We start from the raw sequence: 14,900 nt of genomic DNA, 5'->3' as shown, positions 1-14,900 counted from the left end.
GTCTCAGTTTCCCTGTCTCTCTTTAATTTCCTTGATACTGTTTTCTCTCTCTAGGAATCTTGCATAAAGGAAACGGGGAAAACCAGTTCATTTCCCAGCAGCCGCCTGTAATTGGGAGCATTATGGGCAATGGCCGCAGACGTAGCATTTCTTGTCCAAGCTGCAATGGTCTGGCAGATGGGAACAAACTCCTGGCTCCTGTTGCCCTAACCTGTGGGTCTGATGGAAGTCTTTATGTTGGAGATTTCAACTACATCCGAAGGATCTTCCCCTCTGGCAATGTCACCAACATACTGGAGCTGAGGTACTCTGTGTGAATGTGGCCGTTTAGAATAATGCTCTTAAGTTCTGCAGAAATCCTACGTACCCAAAAGAAAAATGAGCAGAACTCTTTAAAAAAAGCAAACAACACAGCAAAACAGAGAAAAAGCTGTCTGGATCTGCCTCTTCTGCAACTCTGCTGACTTTGATTTACACCAGAGAAACACAGGCCTAGCAAGTTCTTCCAGAACTGAATCACATGCCAAAAATATTGACACATTTCTGTGCTGCTAAATCAAGCTGTGCTGATGTCTGCCTTTTCCTGTAGTCAGAAACCAGTGGGAATGCTGAAAATTAACAAGCAGCCTCTGAGATAACCAATACTTGGAAAGACACAGCACTGATGATGATATGTAGAGGTTAATCAGGACTGATAATCACTCATAGTTTAGACAGGATGATCACTCTAGGCAGTCATAGACTGGGGTTTTCTAGTTGTTTTTTGGGGGACAACTGTATCAGCCCCTTTCAGTTCCCAACTGAACAGCAGTGTCAGGCTGAACATGCAGATGGAGCATCTGGAAGTAAGTGGAGAGTTTCCTTTTAACCCCAAAAAGCAAAGGAAAAAAATATACCAGTAGAAATAATGAGGAAGGGGTAGGAACATCCATTAAAAACAATGAAGCAGCAGGAAAAGTATGATTTGTCCCAGGTTCTGAGAAAATGGAATAAATTGTGACTGAACCAAATTTCAAATTGACCTCACTGGGGATATTTTTTCGATCTAAAATTTCTGCAGCAAATACAAGTATCCACTTCAAAGCAGTGGGGCCTGGTTCTGGGCTTTGCGTGGCCAGACAAGCCTCACTCCAGGAAAGTCAGATAGAGTTAAGGGAGTGTTCCTGAATGAGTCTTCTGTGCTTGACAGGCCTGAACTCAGGTCCTGAGAAGTCAGTGTGAGGATAACCTGGTATGAAAGGTTCAATATTGCCATTTACCTCTCAAGATCTGGCCTGAAAGTGAGAATCTTCCCGAAAGTAAGACCCTCCCTCCTCAGATTTAATATTCCCTGCTGCTGAGGACAAACATAATACTGCATTTCTGCAAGGACTGCAGCCAAATTTGTGCAAGATCCCCTTAGTCCCTCATGCACAAACATGCCGTAGTCATTAGACCTTGCCAAAGGTCTTCTTTGGCACTCAGAACCGTCATTGTAGATCATGGTGTATGGGACAAAAAATCCAGCCAGCCACCAGAAGGCCGGCACTTACAGAATAGCTGCCTTGGTATGTGCACCTCAGAGGGCTGGGGCACCTTTTAAGTAACGCAGCAAGAACCTCATGTTTGCTACTCAGTTTCACGATACATGAGAACATAATATCGCTCATGTTTGTAAGGTGGGAAGCTGGGATAAACCTTCAGACCTGGTCCTCGTTAGAGTGTAATATCCTTCCAGTACCAGAAAGTTATTTTAATGACCGAAGGTGAGATTTCCAGAAGAGCCTAGGTGAGCCCAAATCCCATTGCAACGGAGTAGAATTAATATCTCATTCCCAGAAGTACAATTTTGAAAACTCAATTCCTGTTTCATTGTCAGTGGAAATACCAGACCCATCAGAGTTTTTGCAAAGTATTTCCTCATTGGGGAAGAGAAAATTGGAAGCCTTGACAGAGTAGCCTTGCTGGCTGTTGTGTAGAGCCACAGAGTTAAATTTACTTCAGAGTTAAATCTGCTGCAACGATTGCTGCTTCATCTGTGCAAACACTCAGGTTACTGGATCTAATAAACATTTCTTCACTCTGGTGTGCTATAAAGTAAGTGGGTTCAGATGTCAGCTGGCTAAAAGCTGTGGAGGAAAGCCATTGCTTTTGGACTAAATGGAGTTTGCTTGTGTCTTCTCAAATCAGCATCTCCTTTGAGATTAACACCCTCACTATTTGGCTTCGAGGTTTGTTTGCAGGGGTGGCTTTGGAGTGTAGTGTTCTGGAAAGCAAATGCATTGTGGGTTGCAGAGAGCTGCAGCTGGGTGTGTAACTTAGACCTGTGAAAAATGTCCAGCTCAGCATAACTTCAGTCCTTTGGGCTGGAGTTCACGAGGTTACAGCAATGAACTGCCACCCATAACCGTGCAACTCTTAAGTCACCTTTGTAAATCACAAGGTGTTGCTTTGACTGAGGGTGAAAAAAACTGTAAAGATATCTGCATCTACATCTATTTAGCTCTGTGCTGCGCTGAGTGATAAAGTCTGATGGTCCTATCTCTTGTGTGAGTGAATAACTCCAAGCAGGTGAGATTGCACTTCCTTTGTGATATGCAGCAGTACATAAGTGAGCTCACTGCCAAGTAATATAAAATACATCAGTGTCATTCCAGCTAAGTCTTTATTTATTATTGCATTGTATGATACAGTTACTGTCAAGTTTTCAATCTGCTAATAATGCATCGAACTGAGCTGCTAACACCTCATTCTTTCTTCTATTCCCTGCTTTCCTGTCTTCTGTCAGAAATAAAGATTTCAGACATAGGTAAGCCAACCAGTGGAGAATTCTTATGCTGCTCCCTGTCTTGTTGCATGTTGTTACACAGTGAGCCACAAGTGCCATTTCCAGATGATTCAATAGCAAATGAAGCTGGCGTGATTAAAACTGGCGTAGGCAATCAGTCATCAGAACCGGGAGCCATTAATCACAATGTGAGCCATGCAAGCTTCTGCATGAGCTGTTATAGCTGGAGACAGGGGAGGTACAGGCAGGAGAAGCAGGGTAACAGCAGGAGAAGGGGGGAAGGAAAATGGGTGGGAATTTACCAAGAAAGTAGAGTGGGAACAGCAACAGAATACAGATCACTGGAACAACTAGGATGGAAAAATAATTCTCCACAGTGAAAAGCCTTCCTTTTGAGTTTGGGGGATTTAACAGGCTTAATGAAGATCCGTATGTCCCCCAGCATCACCCACCCAGGGAAGTTACGTTTTGTAACTTTTTTCAGTCTGAGCTTTCATAGAGAGCTTTGACACGTGAAAGTCTGTCAAGCTCAGATAGGAGGTAGTGCAACTCAGAACCTTAGCCAGGAAATGCAATAAAAGAGTAATGACAAGAAAACAAGATGAAAGAGAGACTCCTAAATTGGAGCTTTGTCACTAAGAATATTTGTCACTTGGGTTCACTGGAGTTTCAGTGGGTTTGATCCAATCAGTTGTATTCCAGAAGGTGTCAACATCCTGTCTCTGCCTGTGTTAGCAAGGACTTCTCTGACTCTGACAAGTTTCCCAGCCTTCTCCCTGGTTGCTTTTCTAAATCAGAAGCTTAGACTGTGTGGAGTTGGGATTTTTTTGTGTGCGTGTTTAGTTTTCTTTTGCATTTGGGATTGGGGATTTTTCTTGCTACATGCTTTTCATTTACTACTTCTTTGACTTCGTAGAGGCTATGCTAAACCAGAAATGTTCCTTTTATCTGCATGCCTAGAAATGAAATGGAGTAGAAACTGATTTTTTATCCTATTGCCAGAACAATAATGAAGGGCTGACCTTCACAGTATAATGGACTGGCCCAAAGCATCTATTAGCAGGGCTGAGAGGTTGGTACCCAAGACCTTTTCAGTGATTGTCCTCATCAGGCTGAGTTCCAGCTCCCTAGCTCCTCTTTCACATTTGAAGGCTATAGAAAATTTCATTTCTCTTTGGAACAGCCAGGTTGTATCCTTAATGCCCAAGAAATACACAGCCACTAAAGTGCATCTGCTTTGACAGGGAAGGGCAGCAGCTGGATACCTGTTACGAGAAGGGGTTTTGTGTATGAAAGCAGTAACTGAAGGAAGATCTATGGACTGGCCACAAATGCTGCAGATGCCACCAGAGCCTTACAAAGTTGGCAGGGCTTCGGCCTTTAGGCAGTTCCTAAAAACTAAGAAATTAAGTGAAAGAAATCTGAGACATGCCTGCTTCAGTGCAGTCCAAAGGGTATCAGGGAGGGGGGAAGCAAGTGAGGAGCTCCAGATCAAATACTCCCATCTGTGACTACAATGAGGGAGTTACCCATCCGTTAGTGCCTGTTCTGTGACATTTGCTTTAATGCTTCTGGCTAGGAAGCCTCTTTGCTCCTGACCCTCAGGGAAATGAGTGGGTGTAGTCTCAGCTAAAGCTCCAGTGCTTTGAAGGTCCTAAGCTTGACCCCAGTGACCAGCAACAGTTCAGAGGGTGTGATCCACAGGACTGAATCTTAGTGGTTTGGAGAAGCTGAAATCCGTATGCTAAAGCTGCCTCATTTCAGTGGAAAGGATTCCACCCCAACATGTAGCCTTTGGTGAGCTTGATCTCCAGAGGTTCTGGGGCTACCCACTAAGAGGCTCGGCTTTACAGCTCTGTGTATGTAGCCAGGGTCTCACTTTGCAACAGCCTAAATAAGGGATGTTAGCTAAGCCAAAAAGCATCACCAAATCATGATGCCTTCTCTTCAGGAACATGGAGGGCAGTGAGGCATTTCTGTCTTGCAAATATACAAAATGTGGCCACACTTAAATTTATTCTTACTTTCTTGTTTTCATTCATACTGTAGAGAAAAGTCTACAATTAGTGGCAAAGAGAGGTATCTCAGCAAACAGCCCTAGGATCAGATGAAAAGTCCTTTGCCATCTCTGGCCTGGATTATGGCATTGTTATAAAGTTTTATTGTCCAGCGTGTCACACTAGAAGAGCTTTGGGCATGACACACAAACTGCAAACACTAAAAGGCCAAGTGTAAATTCAGCCCACTGCACTGTGTAGCCTCCATAGGTATTAATCTATTGAGTGTCACCCAGGGAAAAAAGACCAGTGCCTCACACAAGCTACAATTAGATCCTCTGGTTCTGAGCTTCAGGGTGCTTAGCATGGAGCCATGGAAACACAGCCCCACTGAACAAAAACTTCCTGTCTGCAGGAATTTGGTAGTCCTTTAGTCATCACCAAATGTATGTGGCCTGCAGGGCTCCGAGGGGAAGTGGGTAGCTGGCACAGAAAGAAGAGGTGAATTTGTGTCCTTAAACAGAGACATCAGTTCCAAAGAACCCCAGGGGTTTATCCAGGTCAGTGGTTGTGGGTAACTAATTTTGGTGGTATGACTGCTCCTGTCTGTTGACCACAGTGGGAGCCAGAGCTGTACATTTACCAGTAACAGAACTTGTCCTTTGAGGAGGTGGTAGATGCCCTTGCATTTGAGAAACAAAGATACAGTTCATCTTGCAAGATAAATGTTAAAAATAGTCAGACCAGTCCTACCCCAAAAGGTGATATTTCTCTCCACTGCCTGTAAGGCAGCCAGCTCTGATGTGAGCATCCACTTTGTAACCATCTAAAGCTTGGTGATATGAATACCTTGGCATTTTACAGAAGCCAATAAAAAGGTGCAGTCTGCTGTGCTGATGTTTTATAGGGACCCTGCTGAAAACAAGGACCATCTCCCTTTTCTCATCTCTATTCCTTAGAGACTGGCTTCGCACTCTGGAGCAGGAGGTTCCTTCCTAGGACTCCTCCAAAACATGGGCTCTGGGCCCAAAGGGATAATACCAGCCTGTGTTCAAAGCCTGTGCATATATCATAGTACAACTGAAGCAATCCACAACCCAAGCATCATACCTCTGCCAGCTCACCCAACTTTTTATCCCATTTCTCCCTATGCCTGTGTGTAAAGAATCAAGTAAAGCACAAACACTTTAAAATGGAGTTTGAACCCATTAACACAACTGCAGAGCTCCAAAATTGGTACTGGCACTATCCTGCCCAAACAAGGAGAATGGTAAAAGGAAGGGGAGAAGGCAGATGTGTGGAAGAGACTGTACGCAACTCCAAACAAGCGGGATCACTGTGGACTTGGAAGATTTCCCTGTGCTTTCCCAGCACATCATTGTGTCACAAGCATACAAGGAAGCAGTATCACCTCCATTTCACTTTGGCTTGCAGAGCCATGAAACTGTTCTCACCCCCCGTGACTACACCATCATGCCCACTAATACCCATCAAAGTGTCAGTTCTTGGCTAGGGACCAGCCCATCCCATCACTGCAACTTCAGGGTTATTGCTTCAGGAGGTGTAAAATAGCAATGCAATGCTCAGGTTTTCTTCTAAAAAATTGTAAGAGCTCAGGGAACACTCTGGGAAATCAGCTCTTCCTCCACAGTCGTTTTCTAGTGTCAGTGTCAATATGGGGGATAAATATTCTAAGACTTCAAATAATATAGCTGATTAAGTCTTTTGAATAGTAAAAAGTCCTGTCTTTTGTTTTGGACCGTTACTTAACTGAGAAATGAGAGAGGATAAAAGGGGGGAAAAAGTCTTCCCTGCTTCACCCCAGGCAGATTTATTTCAATTGCTGTTCAGCCCAGTCCAATTTACCACTTGGATTTGCCTATTGATTGTGGCTTTAAATAAAAAGTGAAGCCCCAATGTTCCTGGCTCCACTGCTCATGCTCTATCACAGATAAAGGGAAGCAGTTTGGGAGATTTTACGTGACCAGCGTAAGTTTATTTAAGCATCTTTCACTCTGAAGGATCTCAAAGTGAGGAAAAAAAGCTCCAGTGTATAACACTGTGCAATTTGTGCTAGGGCAGAGCATGATACCATCTCCCTGTAATGTTGAAAACAGTTGGCAGAGGCCAGGGGGGTAAATTCTAGCTTGACCATTTTTAACAGATTGTTTCAGCATCTATTCTATACAAGAGCTGGGAATAGAAAATTGTTTTAAGAGCTCTCTTTTTTACAGAAGATTGTAATCAATAATAAAATCCACCAGAGTGAGGCTGTGAAATCCAAAAATAAATCACAACAGTAGTGCTGGGAGAGGGGAGCAGGAATTTCTCTCTGTCCCCATTTTTCTCCATCTCTGGGTAAGTCATTTGCCTTTGCCTGTCTGCAAATAGCCAGTTCTAAAACTCAGGGAAAGTTACCTGTGCTTGCCAGTCAAAGATGGTAAAGGATTGCAAGTGCCATTAAAACTGTCCTCCTCTTGTCCACCTCCCATGCAAAATAGAGATTATGGACAGTTCAAAAGCTGACTGACATTCAGCAGGGCTTTGTTAGGAAACTCAGCAGAAAATGCAGGGCCCTGATCAAAATGGATGATGGATTCCCACAGGGAACTTCTTCCACTAGGGTTGAAGCCACTTGCTTAGTGTGAGTGACATGCAGGTGAATGAAATAATACCCTCCCAGCCTGCTGTCATTGGGAGGGAATACACATGGAGACTGAACTGTCAGGCTGGAGCTGTCTTGAAGGTCAGAGCATTTATTTAGCAAGAATCAGTGTCATTTTTGGAGATGAAATCTGTTCAGACTTTAATGGGATAAAACACAAGGGATATTCCAGAATAAATCAGAACGGTGCTTTTCCCCCACCCCCATATTATTAAATAATTTTAATGAAAAACCAATTTACTGCTCTTTAAAGAAGAGGATAACTCAGTAATTTCTATGTGTCTGAAGAGGGGGTAATTTTCCTAACATAAAGGTTGAGAGGAATTTTCTTGTTATGAGGAATAGAGTCAACTGTGATCGACACTCAAGTTTCTAGCCAGCTTGTCTTGGACCAATTCCATCAAGTGCAAAATTGTGAACTGTGGCCTAGATTTTTATTATGAATTCTTTGGACTTGATGAGCTTGGACAGCTTGAAGGTGTTCTGGGAAAAAGTAGATACTTTCATACTTCTTCTGATTACTACTTAGCCTTTCTTAGTACGAAAAAAACTGTTCAGGACAGGTGTTAAAAGTCTAATCTGTTGGTTTCAGGCTTAGAAGAGATGCAGCTCAAGGCACACTAGTAGTAAACAATTTTAATAGAAGATGTTAATAACTTTAGGATCTATATTAAAATACAGGTAAAGTTTTTGCAAGACAATTGTTTCAATTTTGTCTAAAACCATCTGGTTGGTTTTTTTTCTGGCCAGTCCTATTGGATGCTTTCCATAAGGTGGATTCTAGTTTATTAATTTCTTCTGTCTTGGGCTCATTTAATGTTGCAGTCATGGAGCTAAAAATATTATCATTCTGTGTGCTCATCCCATTTTCTCAGCCACCCTTTCTTGTGTCCAAGGAAACAGTGAGCAGAGCATGTTTAACAGGGGACTGTTGTTCAGGTTCCTTGGTCTAGTACCAGTTCATGCTTTACTTGGGGAAAATGTGCCACTCAAGGAATTATTTTGTTTCTCTCATCATTGAAGTCCAGCTGAATTCAGTGGCAGGATTCCATTAATCCCCGTGAGGCCACGACAGGACTTCAGAGTCTTTGCTGGAGTCAAGCAAGAGCACCAGATGAGCCTTGATGCAGTGATCTTGCAGGGTGTATCTTCAAGTGCTTTATACAGGGAGTCTCCTTTTGGAGTTTGTATTCGTCCTTTGTTGGGAGGGCAGATTTTTTTTTATTATTATTTGTTTTATTTCCCTACTGTCCTGTGTTTTCCCTTCACTTCCTGGCACTGCACGAACACCAGTTTCAGGACTATGTCTATAACAAGTAAATTAGGCAAACACAGGCAGTGGGACTCAACCTGTAGTAGTTCCTGGCACGGTTTTGGCTCAGACCAGAGAGCCCTTTCCTTTGGTTGCTTCCCTCCATGCCAGAGAGCACCCCAGGCACAGCGACTGCTAACAGATACAGCTTGGGATCCTGTGCTGTAACGCACTGTGTACTAACCTTGTCCAGTACAGCACTCCTTCACTTTCCCAGTCTTTCTGCCCTGTGCGTTTTATTCTCTAAAGTGCTTGCGTTGCCTGTTGACTTAAGGAAACACATAATCCAAAAAATTAATAATGTCATACCTTTGTTTTTCAGCCACAGCCCAGCTCATAAGTATTACTTGACCACAGATCCTATCACCGGCTCCATCTACCTCTCTGACACCAACAGCCGACGTATCTATAAAATCAAGTCAACCACATCAGTGAAAGACATTGTGAAGAACTCAGAGGTCTTGGCTGGAACTGGGGATCAGTGCCTCCCGTTCGATGATACCCGCTGTGGAGATGGAGGCAAAGGCACTGATGCCACCCTTACAAATCCCAGGGGTGAGACTGCTTCTTCTCCACTGGCTTTCTTAAAGGGGGCTTTTTGAAAGCAGCTTGTTTAGTCAGACTGGAGATTGCTCTCCTCTCCAGTTCTGAAACACATCCTAAGGGCTTGCTTCTGGAAATAAGTGAGTATGTCTCACCCTCAGCTAGTTGTGTCATGGTTCTTCCAATTGGCATGGCTGGGAGGAATGCTGAACCAGAGGGGTTCAGTGATGGGCACATGTCCAGAGGGCAATGGAATAAATCCACCCATTACTTTTATACCCATTTAGCCATTACTCCTTCTTACTAACAGTGCTTGGTCCCTCCCAACCTGAGCAGGATTCACTAACATTCAGTTCACTAAGGCTTTCTTGGCATTAAAAAAAAGCCCTATAAGCATTGCTGTATGTATATATAAAAGGGCAGCAAAACTAGCATACAGCTCAAAGATACACAAATGGTGGTTTAGACATTGACATTATATATCACAGCATCCAGCTTAAATCCTGTAGGGGGGTAGATACTAACTTTGATATGGGAATGCTAATTCAGCTTAATTTCACCTGGTTCTGACATACTGAAATGTGATAAAAGCACAGTTGAATCAGAATAAAAGCATCACACAGCCTTCATGGCTGTGAACTAAATTGTTCAAAACAGGTTTAGCCAAACATATGCAGTCCTGTGTGTAGCCAAGACTTCAGTCTGGCAGTCTCAAGGTAACAAGCTCTGCAGATGGAGGATGTCGCTCCTCCCAGCTGTCCACAGCTCCACAGAAAAAAAAGCACACGGGGCAATAGAGATGAAGTGGAAAGCATTGTTTGTACACACATTTTCGACCGTGTTTGTGAAGAGGGCTGAGAAGGACACCCACGCAGGAATGTTTTTTGAGATGTGGCATTTTTGCTTGTTATATGTCTTCTTTTGCCCAGCTGTTCAGAGTATGAGGAGTTATTTATAGGTTCTTGGCTTTGATATCAATGTGCTGCATCAGGGAGTGGTAGCTCCCTCCTTCCTCACTACAACAATGGCCAAGCCTATCCCAGCCTCTTTGTAAAGCAACTCCTCAGCAAAACCTGGGGATCCTTAAACAAGTGCCCCTGCCCATGGCAGGGGGTTTGGATTAGATGACTTTCAAAGGCCTCTTCCAACCCAAACCATTCTATGATTTCATGTAAAGTTATTTCACTAAAAGCAGATAAGATTTCCAAGGAAGTTGTGGCTGTCCCATCCCTGGAAGTGTTCATGGACAGGTTGGATGGGGCTTTGATCAGCCTGGCCTAGTGGGAGGTGTCCCAGCCCATGGCAAGGATTTGGAACTAAATGCTCTTTAAGGTCTCCTCCAACCCAAACCCTTCAATGATTCTATGATTCTCAGGAAGTTATTTTTCATGACATAGAGATGACATTGTTACTGAATCCAAGAAACCCAGACTGATCTAATGACCTTTTGTGTCAGGTCTAGCTGTGAATTTTTTTTTTGTTATATGTCAGCTAGATGTTTCCTGGCAAGGATGCAGAAAAATATACTATGGAAGACCTGTTTTTTTGCCAAAAAGCATCAAAACCCAGACTTCTATGCTTGTAATATTTAAATAACCCAGCATGGTTTCCAAGCACTCCAGAATCCCATGAGTTGACCATAATATTGGGCTGAAGTATTGCCAGAAGCACAGGTATAGAAAAGAAACCGGTGGTCAGTTTGCAGTGTAGAATTTGTCTCACTGAAATGAGAAGACCAACTGAAAAGAAAATTAAGTGACTTGGGCAGAGAGATTCAGGCAGTCCAGCAGATGAATCATGAGATCAGGGAATCTAGAAATCTGTAATCCAGTTTTCTGCACCTCTTTGAAGTTCAGTCAGTGCAAAAAAAAATACCCCACCATTTTTGTTGGTCCTCTGTTCTCCCTTGTACAAGATAAGAGGGATATTATTCATTTCCATCGATGGGTGAATGTTACAAGGTTTAGATGACTTATTTTTCTGCTTTGCTATAGCAAACAGCTCTGGAGTTCAAAGTTTTCAGCATTGAAATCCTTCTTGTTGGCAACTGAGGCTCTCAGGAGGCCATTCTTCCACCTCAATCATATAACAGCAAAATTCTTGCATTCATTCCTCAGAGCTCAAAAATTTCACAAAACAGAAGTAAATTGAGGGTGAAAGAGGAAATGACATGAAGCAAAATGACAACAAGAAAATAATAATCCAGAAAGCCCACTCAGCCAATAGAAAGTTCCTAAACAGTGTTCCCTGATCTGATTCTAACATGACTTTCCAAATTCTGCTGAGGCAACAGCTACGGCAGGTGGGACTCACTCCCCATTCCCCCCAATAAATGATGAACAGTGAAAACTCATGCTGACAATGTAATGTCACCGTTGTTCATACCTTTGCAGTGGTTCATCCTAGCAGAAAAATCCAGCAAATGCTCTTCCCTCAAGTACTTCATAATAGTTCAAAATAAAATTGATTTATTGTATAAGTAACCAGTAGATCTCAAGTGACCCTGTGCTTCCATGTCTTGGCAGGCAAATAAACACTCGTAAGTGAATGGTCAGAGGAAATTATAAAATGATTCTGTAGCTGTAGAGATATCAGCTGGCCAGGGAAGGACCTGGAACGTCAGTTTTTCAAGAATCATTGCTCTTCACAGGACTCTACTTTTTGAGGCTAAAGCTGGTTTTTTTCTCTGAGCATAATTGCTTCATGCCAAGTAGGATTTCTGTATTTTAAGGACATCTTTGCACTTTTTCAAAAATCATAAAGAATAGAAGTCTTGCCTTTCATGATGTTTTAATTAGCTGATATTTGCAGCTTGCTGGAAAATACTGAGGGATACCTTCCTGCCAGATGAGAATCAGCAATTCATTAAGACTGGAGAAATAGTCATGAGCTGTCAACATATGCCTTTGCATATACCTTTAGCCTCTTGCACCAGTCAAGCATCTGGTCTGAATAGATTTTTTTGGGTCTCTTCTCGGTGGAAAGAAGCTAGTACCCTGAAGGTGGTTCATTCCATGACAATGCACATATTCAAGGTGGGATGAACCACGTTCTGGGGGTGCTGGTCTTCTCCTGGATCTGACAGACTGAAGAATAAGGTCCCCACTGCTGCAAACACTGTTCAGAATGGTTCTCCACATTCTGAGCAGCAGACTTTTCCCCATTGTTTTGATCACTTCCTCCAGTTCTCACCTCAGCTTCCATGAGTTCATACGGGATAATTTCATAGAATTGTAGAATGCTTTGGGTTGGAAGGGACCTTCAAAGACCATCCAGTTCCAACCCCCCTGCCGTGGGCAGGGACACCTTCCACTAGACCAGGTTGCTCAGAGCCCCACCTGACCTGGCCTTGAACACTTCCAGGGATGGGACATCTGCAGCCTCTCTGGGCAACCTGGGCCAATGCCTCCCCACCCTCTTGAGAAAGAATTTCTTCCTAATATGCAATGGAAATTTTAGTTTTAGTTCAGAACCATTATCCCTTGTCCTGTCAATTCATCTCTCTGAAGTACCTTCTAGACAGAGGTTCTTGTCTCACTCCACTGAAGGCAGAAGTACTCCTTTTAGATGATCAGCTTAGAAAGACATTAGGAGGGGTAAAACCCTCCAGGAATTTCCCACTTTACCTGTCTTTGGCTTGTCTAATAAAGGTACGCTACACAAACACAGGACAGATAGATCCACAGATGAAATAGGGGTGACAGTGGTTTCGTCAGAGTATTTATCATAGCTATTAGGAACCAGTCTGATGCGTCCAGTTCATTTGCCACAGAGCACAGTAAAGCTTTCAGATGCTAATGAATTTCAATATATCCTTGCAAATTAAAGTGTTACCGCTTTCTAATTATCATCTGCTAATAATGATCCTCTTCTACAAGCAATCTAAAGAAAAATTAAAACTCCAGCTTGTCAGAGCATTTCTTTTCATCTGAGTACTCACCATTGGTTCTTCTCAGGAAAATGTTGTGGCAGAGAAATTACCAAAGAGCCTGCAATTAAGAGAGATTGCAGTGACAAGTCTGACACAATAGGAAGAAGGTTTTAGAAGGCATGTGGGGAGGGAGGGAGCATCTCATTCATTTAGCACCGTAACACCAATGCAAAATGAAGTAATTAATTTGGGGACAGATTGCTTCTTTCACTGTGCCCTGCTGAATGTGTAAACAAAATCTTTGCTGAGTGTTGAAGAGTTCGACAGAATTAATTGAGGAAACTCAACCCTCCACAATCTGTTAACATTTTTATGGTCAGATAATAATAGGACCATTTTGGGGAAGACCAGAGGCTGACTGAACAAAGTACCTTGTCATTTACTCTGGCCAGAAAAGACACTTAGGGACAGGGGCAATGTGGTCTTCCTGTGCCAACACTCCAGATGCTAGTCATCGGCATTTAGGGGACTTTCTGAGGAAGTTGCACCAGACCTGTGCTAATATGCCATCATCAATTGACTTAGAAACCGTCCTGAACACCTAGTTTTGTTCTTCCAGGCACCACGTGCTAATAATTTCCACAATTTCTTTAGCCAGGTTGTAAAGAAGAGTGGTCCCTTTTAGGCAAAACCACTGTTTTCTGTTCCTTTCTTGTGTATTTCCTAGTTCTTTGCTGTCTTGTAGTTCCCTTCTTGACCACTGCATAACACAAAACTGATCTTAGCAGAAAACTTTTCAGAGGAATTCCGGAATCTTTTTCCTGTGTGCTCTTTTTCACATTGTCAATGTATATGGGTAGTTAGGCTTTCTCCTTCCCTTCTGAATTCCTCTGCACTTATTGACATTGATTTTCATCTGCCATTTTATCACTCAGTCATTCAGCATCCAGTCAAACAAGAAACGTCCAAATTTGGATTTCTTTAAGCACCTTTTCTTCAGTTAAAGGGTTTTCTCCCCCTTTTTTTTTCCTAACAGGAGCTACTTGCACAACACAACCACTTTTAGTGGTTTGTCTTGCAGAACAAACTCACCATGTCCCAGTAGCTATTTGCAGCATAACGTTGTGCTGTCACCTCTTCATGCTGCAAGGTCCTGACATTTCAAGCAAATGTCATCACGTCACAACTTTCTATCAGCACAGCTCACTGGTGTGATGCACGTGGTGCTACAAGCCCTTGTTTTGTAAGAGATCTCTGCTTATGCAAGGGGAGCCAGCATGATTTCATAACGTATGTATTTCATATCTCAGAACCTAAGGTTTGGATCTGCAACACTACCTGGGTAGTGGCAGCAGCTGTTTCCTCTCAGTAACTGTGAGGCTGAACTTCGAGCTATATGCTGAAAGGCTTTAATTCCCTTATGTTCCTATGGAAACATGAGGGGAGCCTTCCGCCAAAGCAAGCCAAGGCCTTGGGCTTAGCATGCATAACATGTGAATTACCCGTTTCTGTGCCTGTTTGCAGGAGCGAGCTCCCAGCACTGGAACTGTGCCTGTATCAGAAAGGAAACAGAAAGGTGCAATCTAACCTCTACAATCTGCTGCAAAGAATCCATGAGATGCTTCTTTCCCTTTTCACAGAAGTCACCCATCCAAAGACACTTGTCTGTGGGACAGCAGGGCTCTTCTCCATAATTTAGTTGATTCCAAGATAATCAGCTAAAGTCAGGAAAGGATTGGAGCAGT

At 43.0% G+C, this 14,900-nt stretch overlaps 1 protein-coding gene across 12 annotated transcripts in view; it reads left to right on the top strand.

Moving 5' to 3' along the window:
* Positions 1–14,900, top strand: part of TENM4 (teneurin transmembrane protein 4) — a 1,362,823-nt gene that overhangs the window by 1,299,440 nt on the left and 48,483 nt on the right. For 9 of the 12 annotated variants that reach the window (XM_039562133.1, XM_039562144.1, XM_039562174.1 and 6 more), the window contains 3 exons: positions 55–304; positions 2,768–2,788; positions 9,064–9,296. In XM_039562133.1, the coding sequence (XP_039418067.1) occupies positions 55–304; positions 2,768–2,788; positions 9,064–9,296 (504 nt within the window). The remainder of the gene's footprint in view (positions 1–54; positions 305–2,767; positions 2,789–9,063; positions 9,297–14,900) is intronic. The other 3 variants (XM_039562160.1, XM_039562149.1, XM_039562196.1) reach the window with 1 other exon arrangement.

This window comes from Corvus cornix, chromosome 1 (assembly GCF_000738735.6).
Source record: "Corvus cornix cornix isolate S_Up_H32 chromosome 1, ASM73873v5, whole genome shotgun sequence".
NCBI classification, from domain to species: domain Eukaryota; kingdom Metazoa; phylum Chordata; class Aves; order Passeriformes; family Corvidae; genus Corvus; species Corvus cornix.
This window is presented reverse-complemented; position numbering and strand designations above follow the sequence as displayed.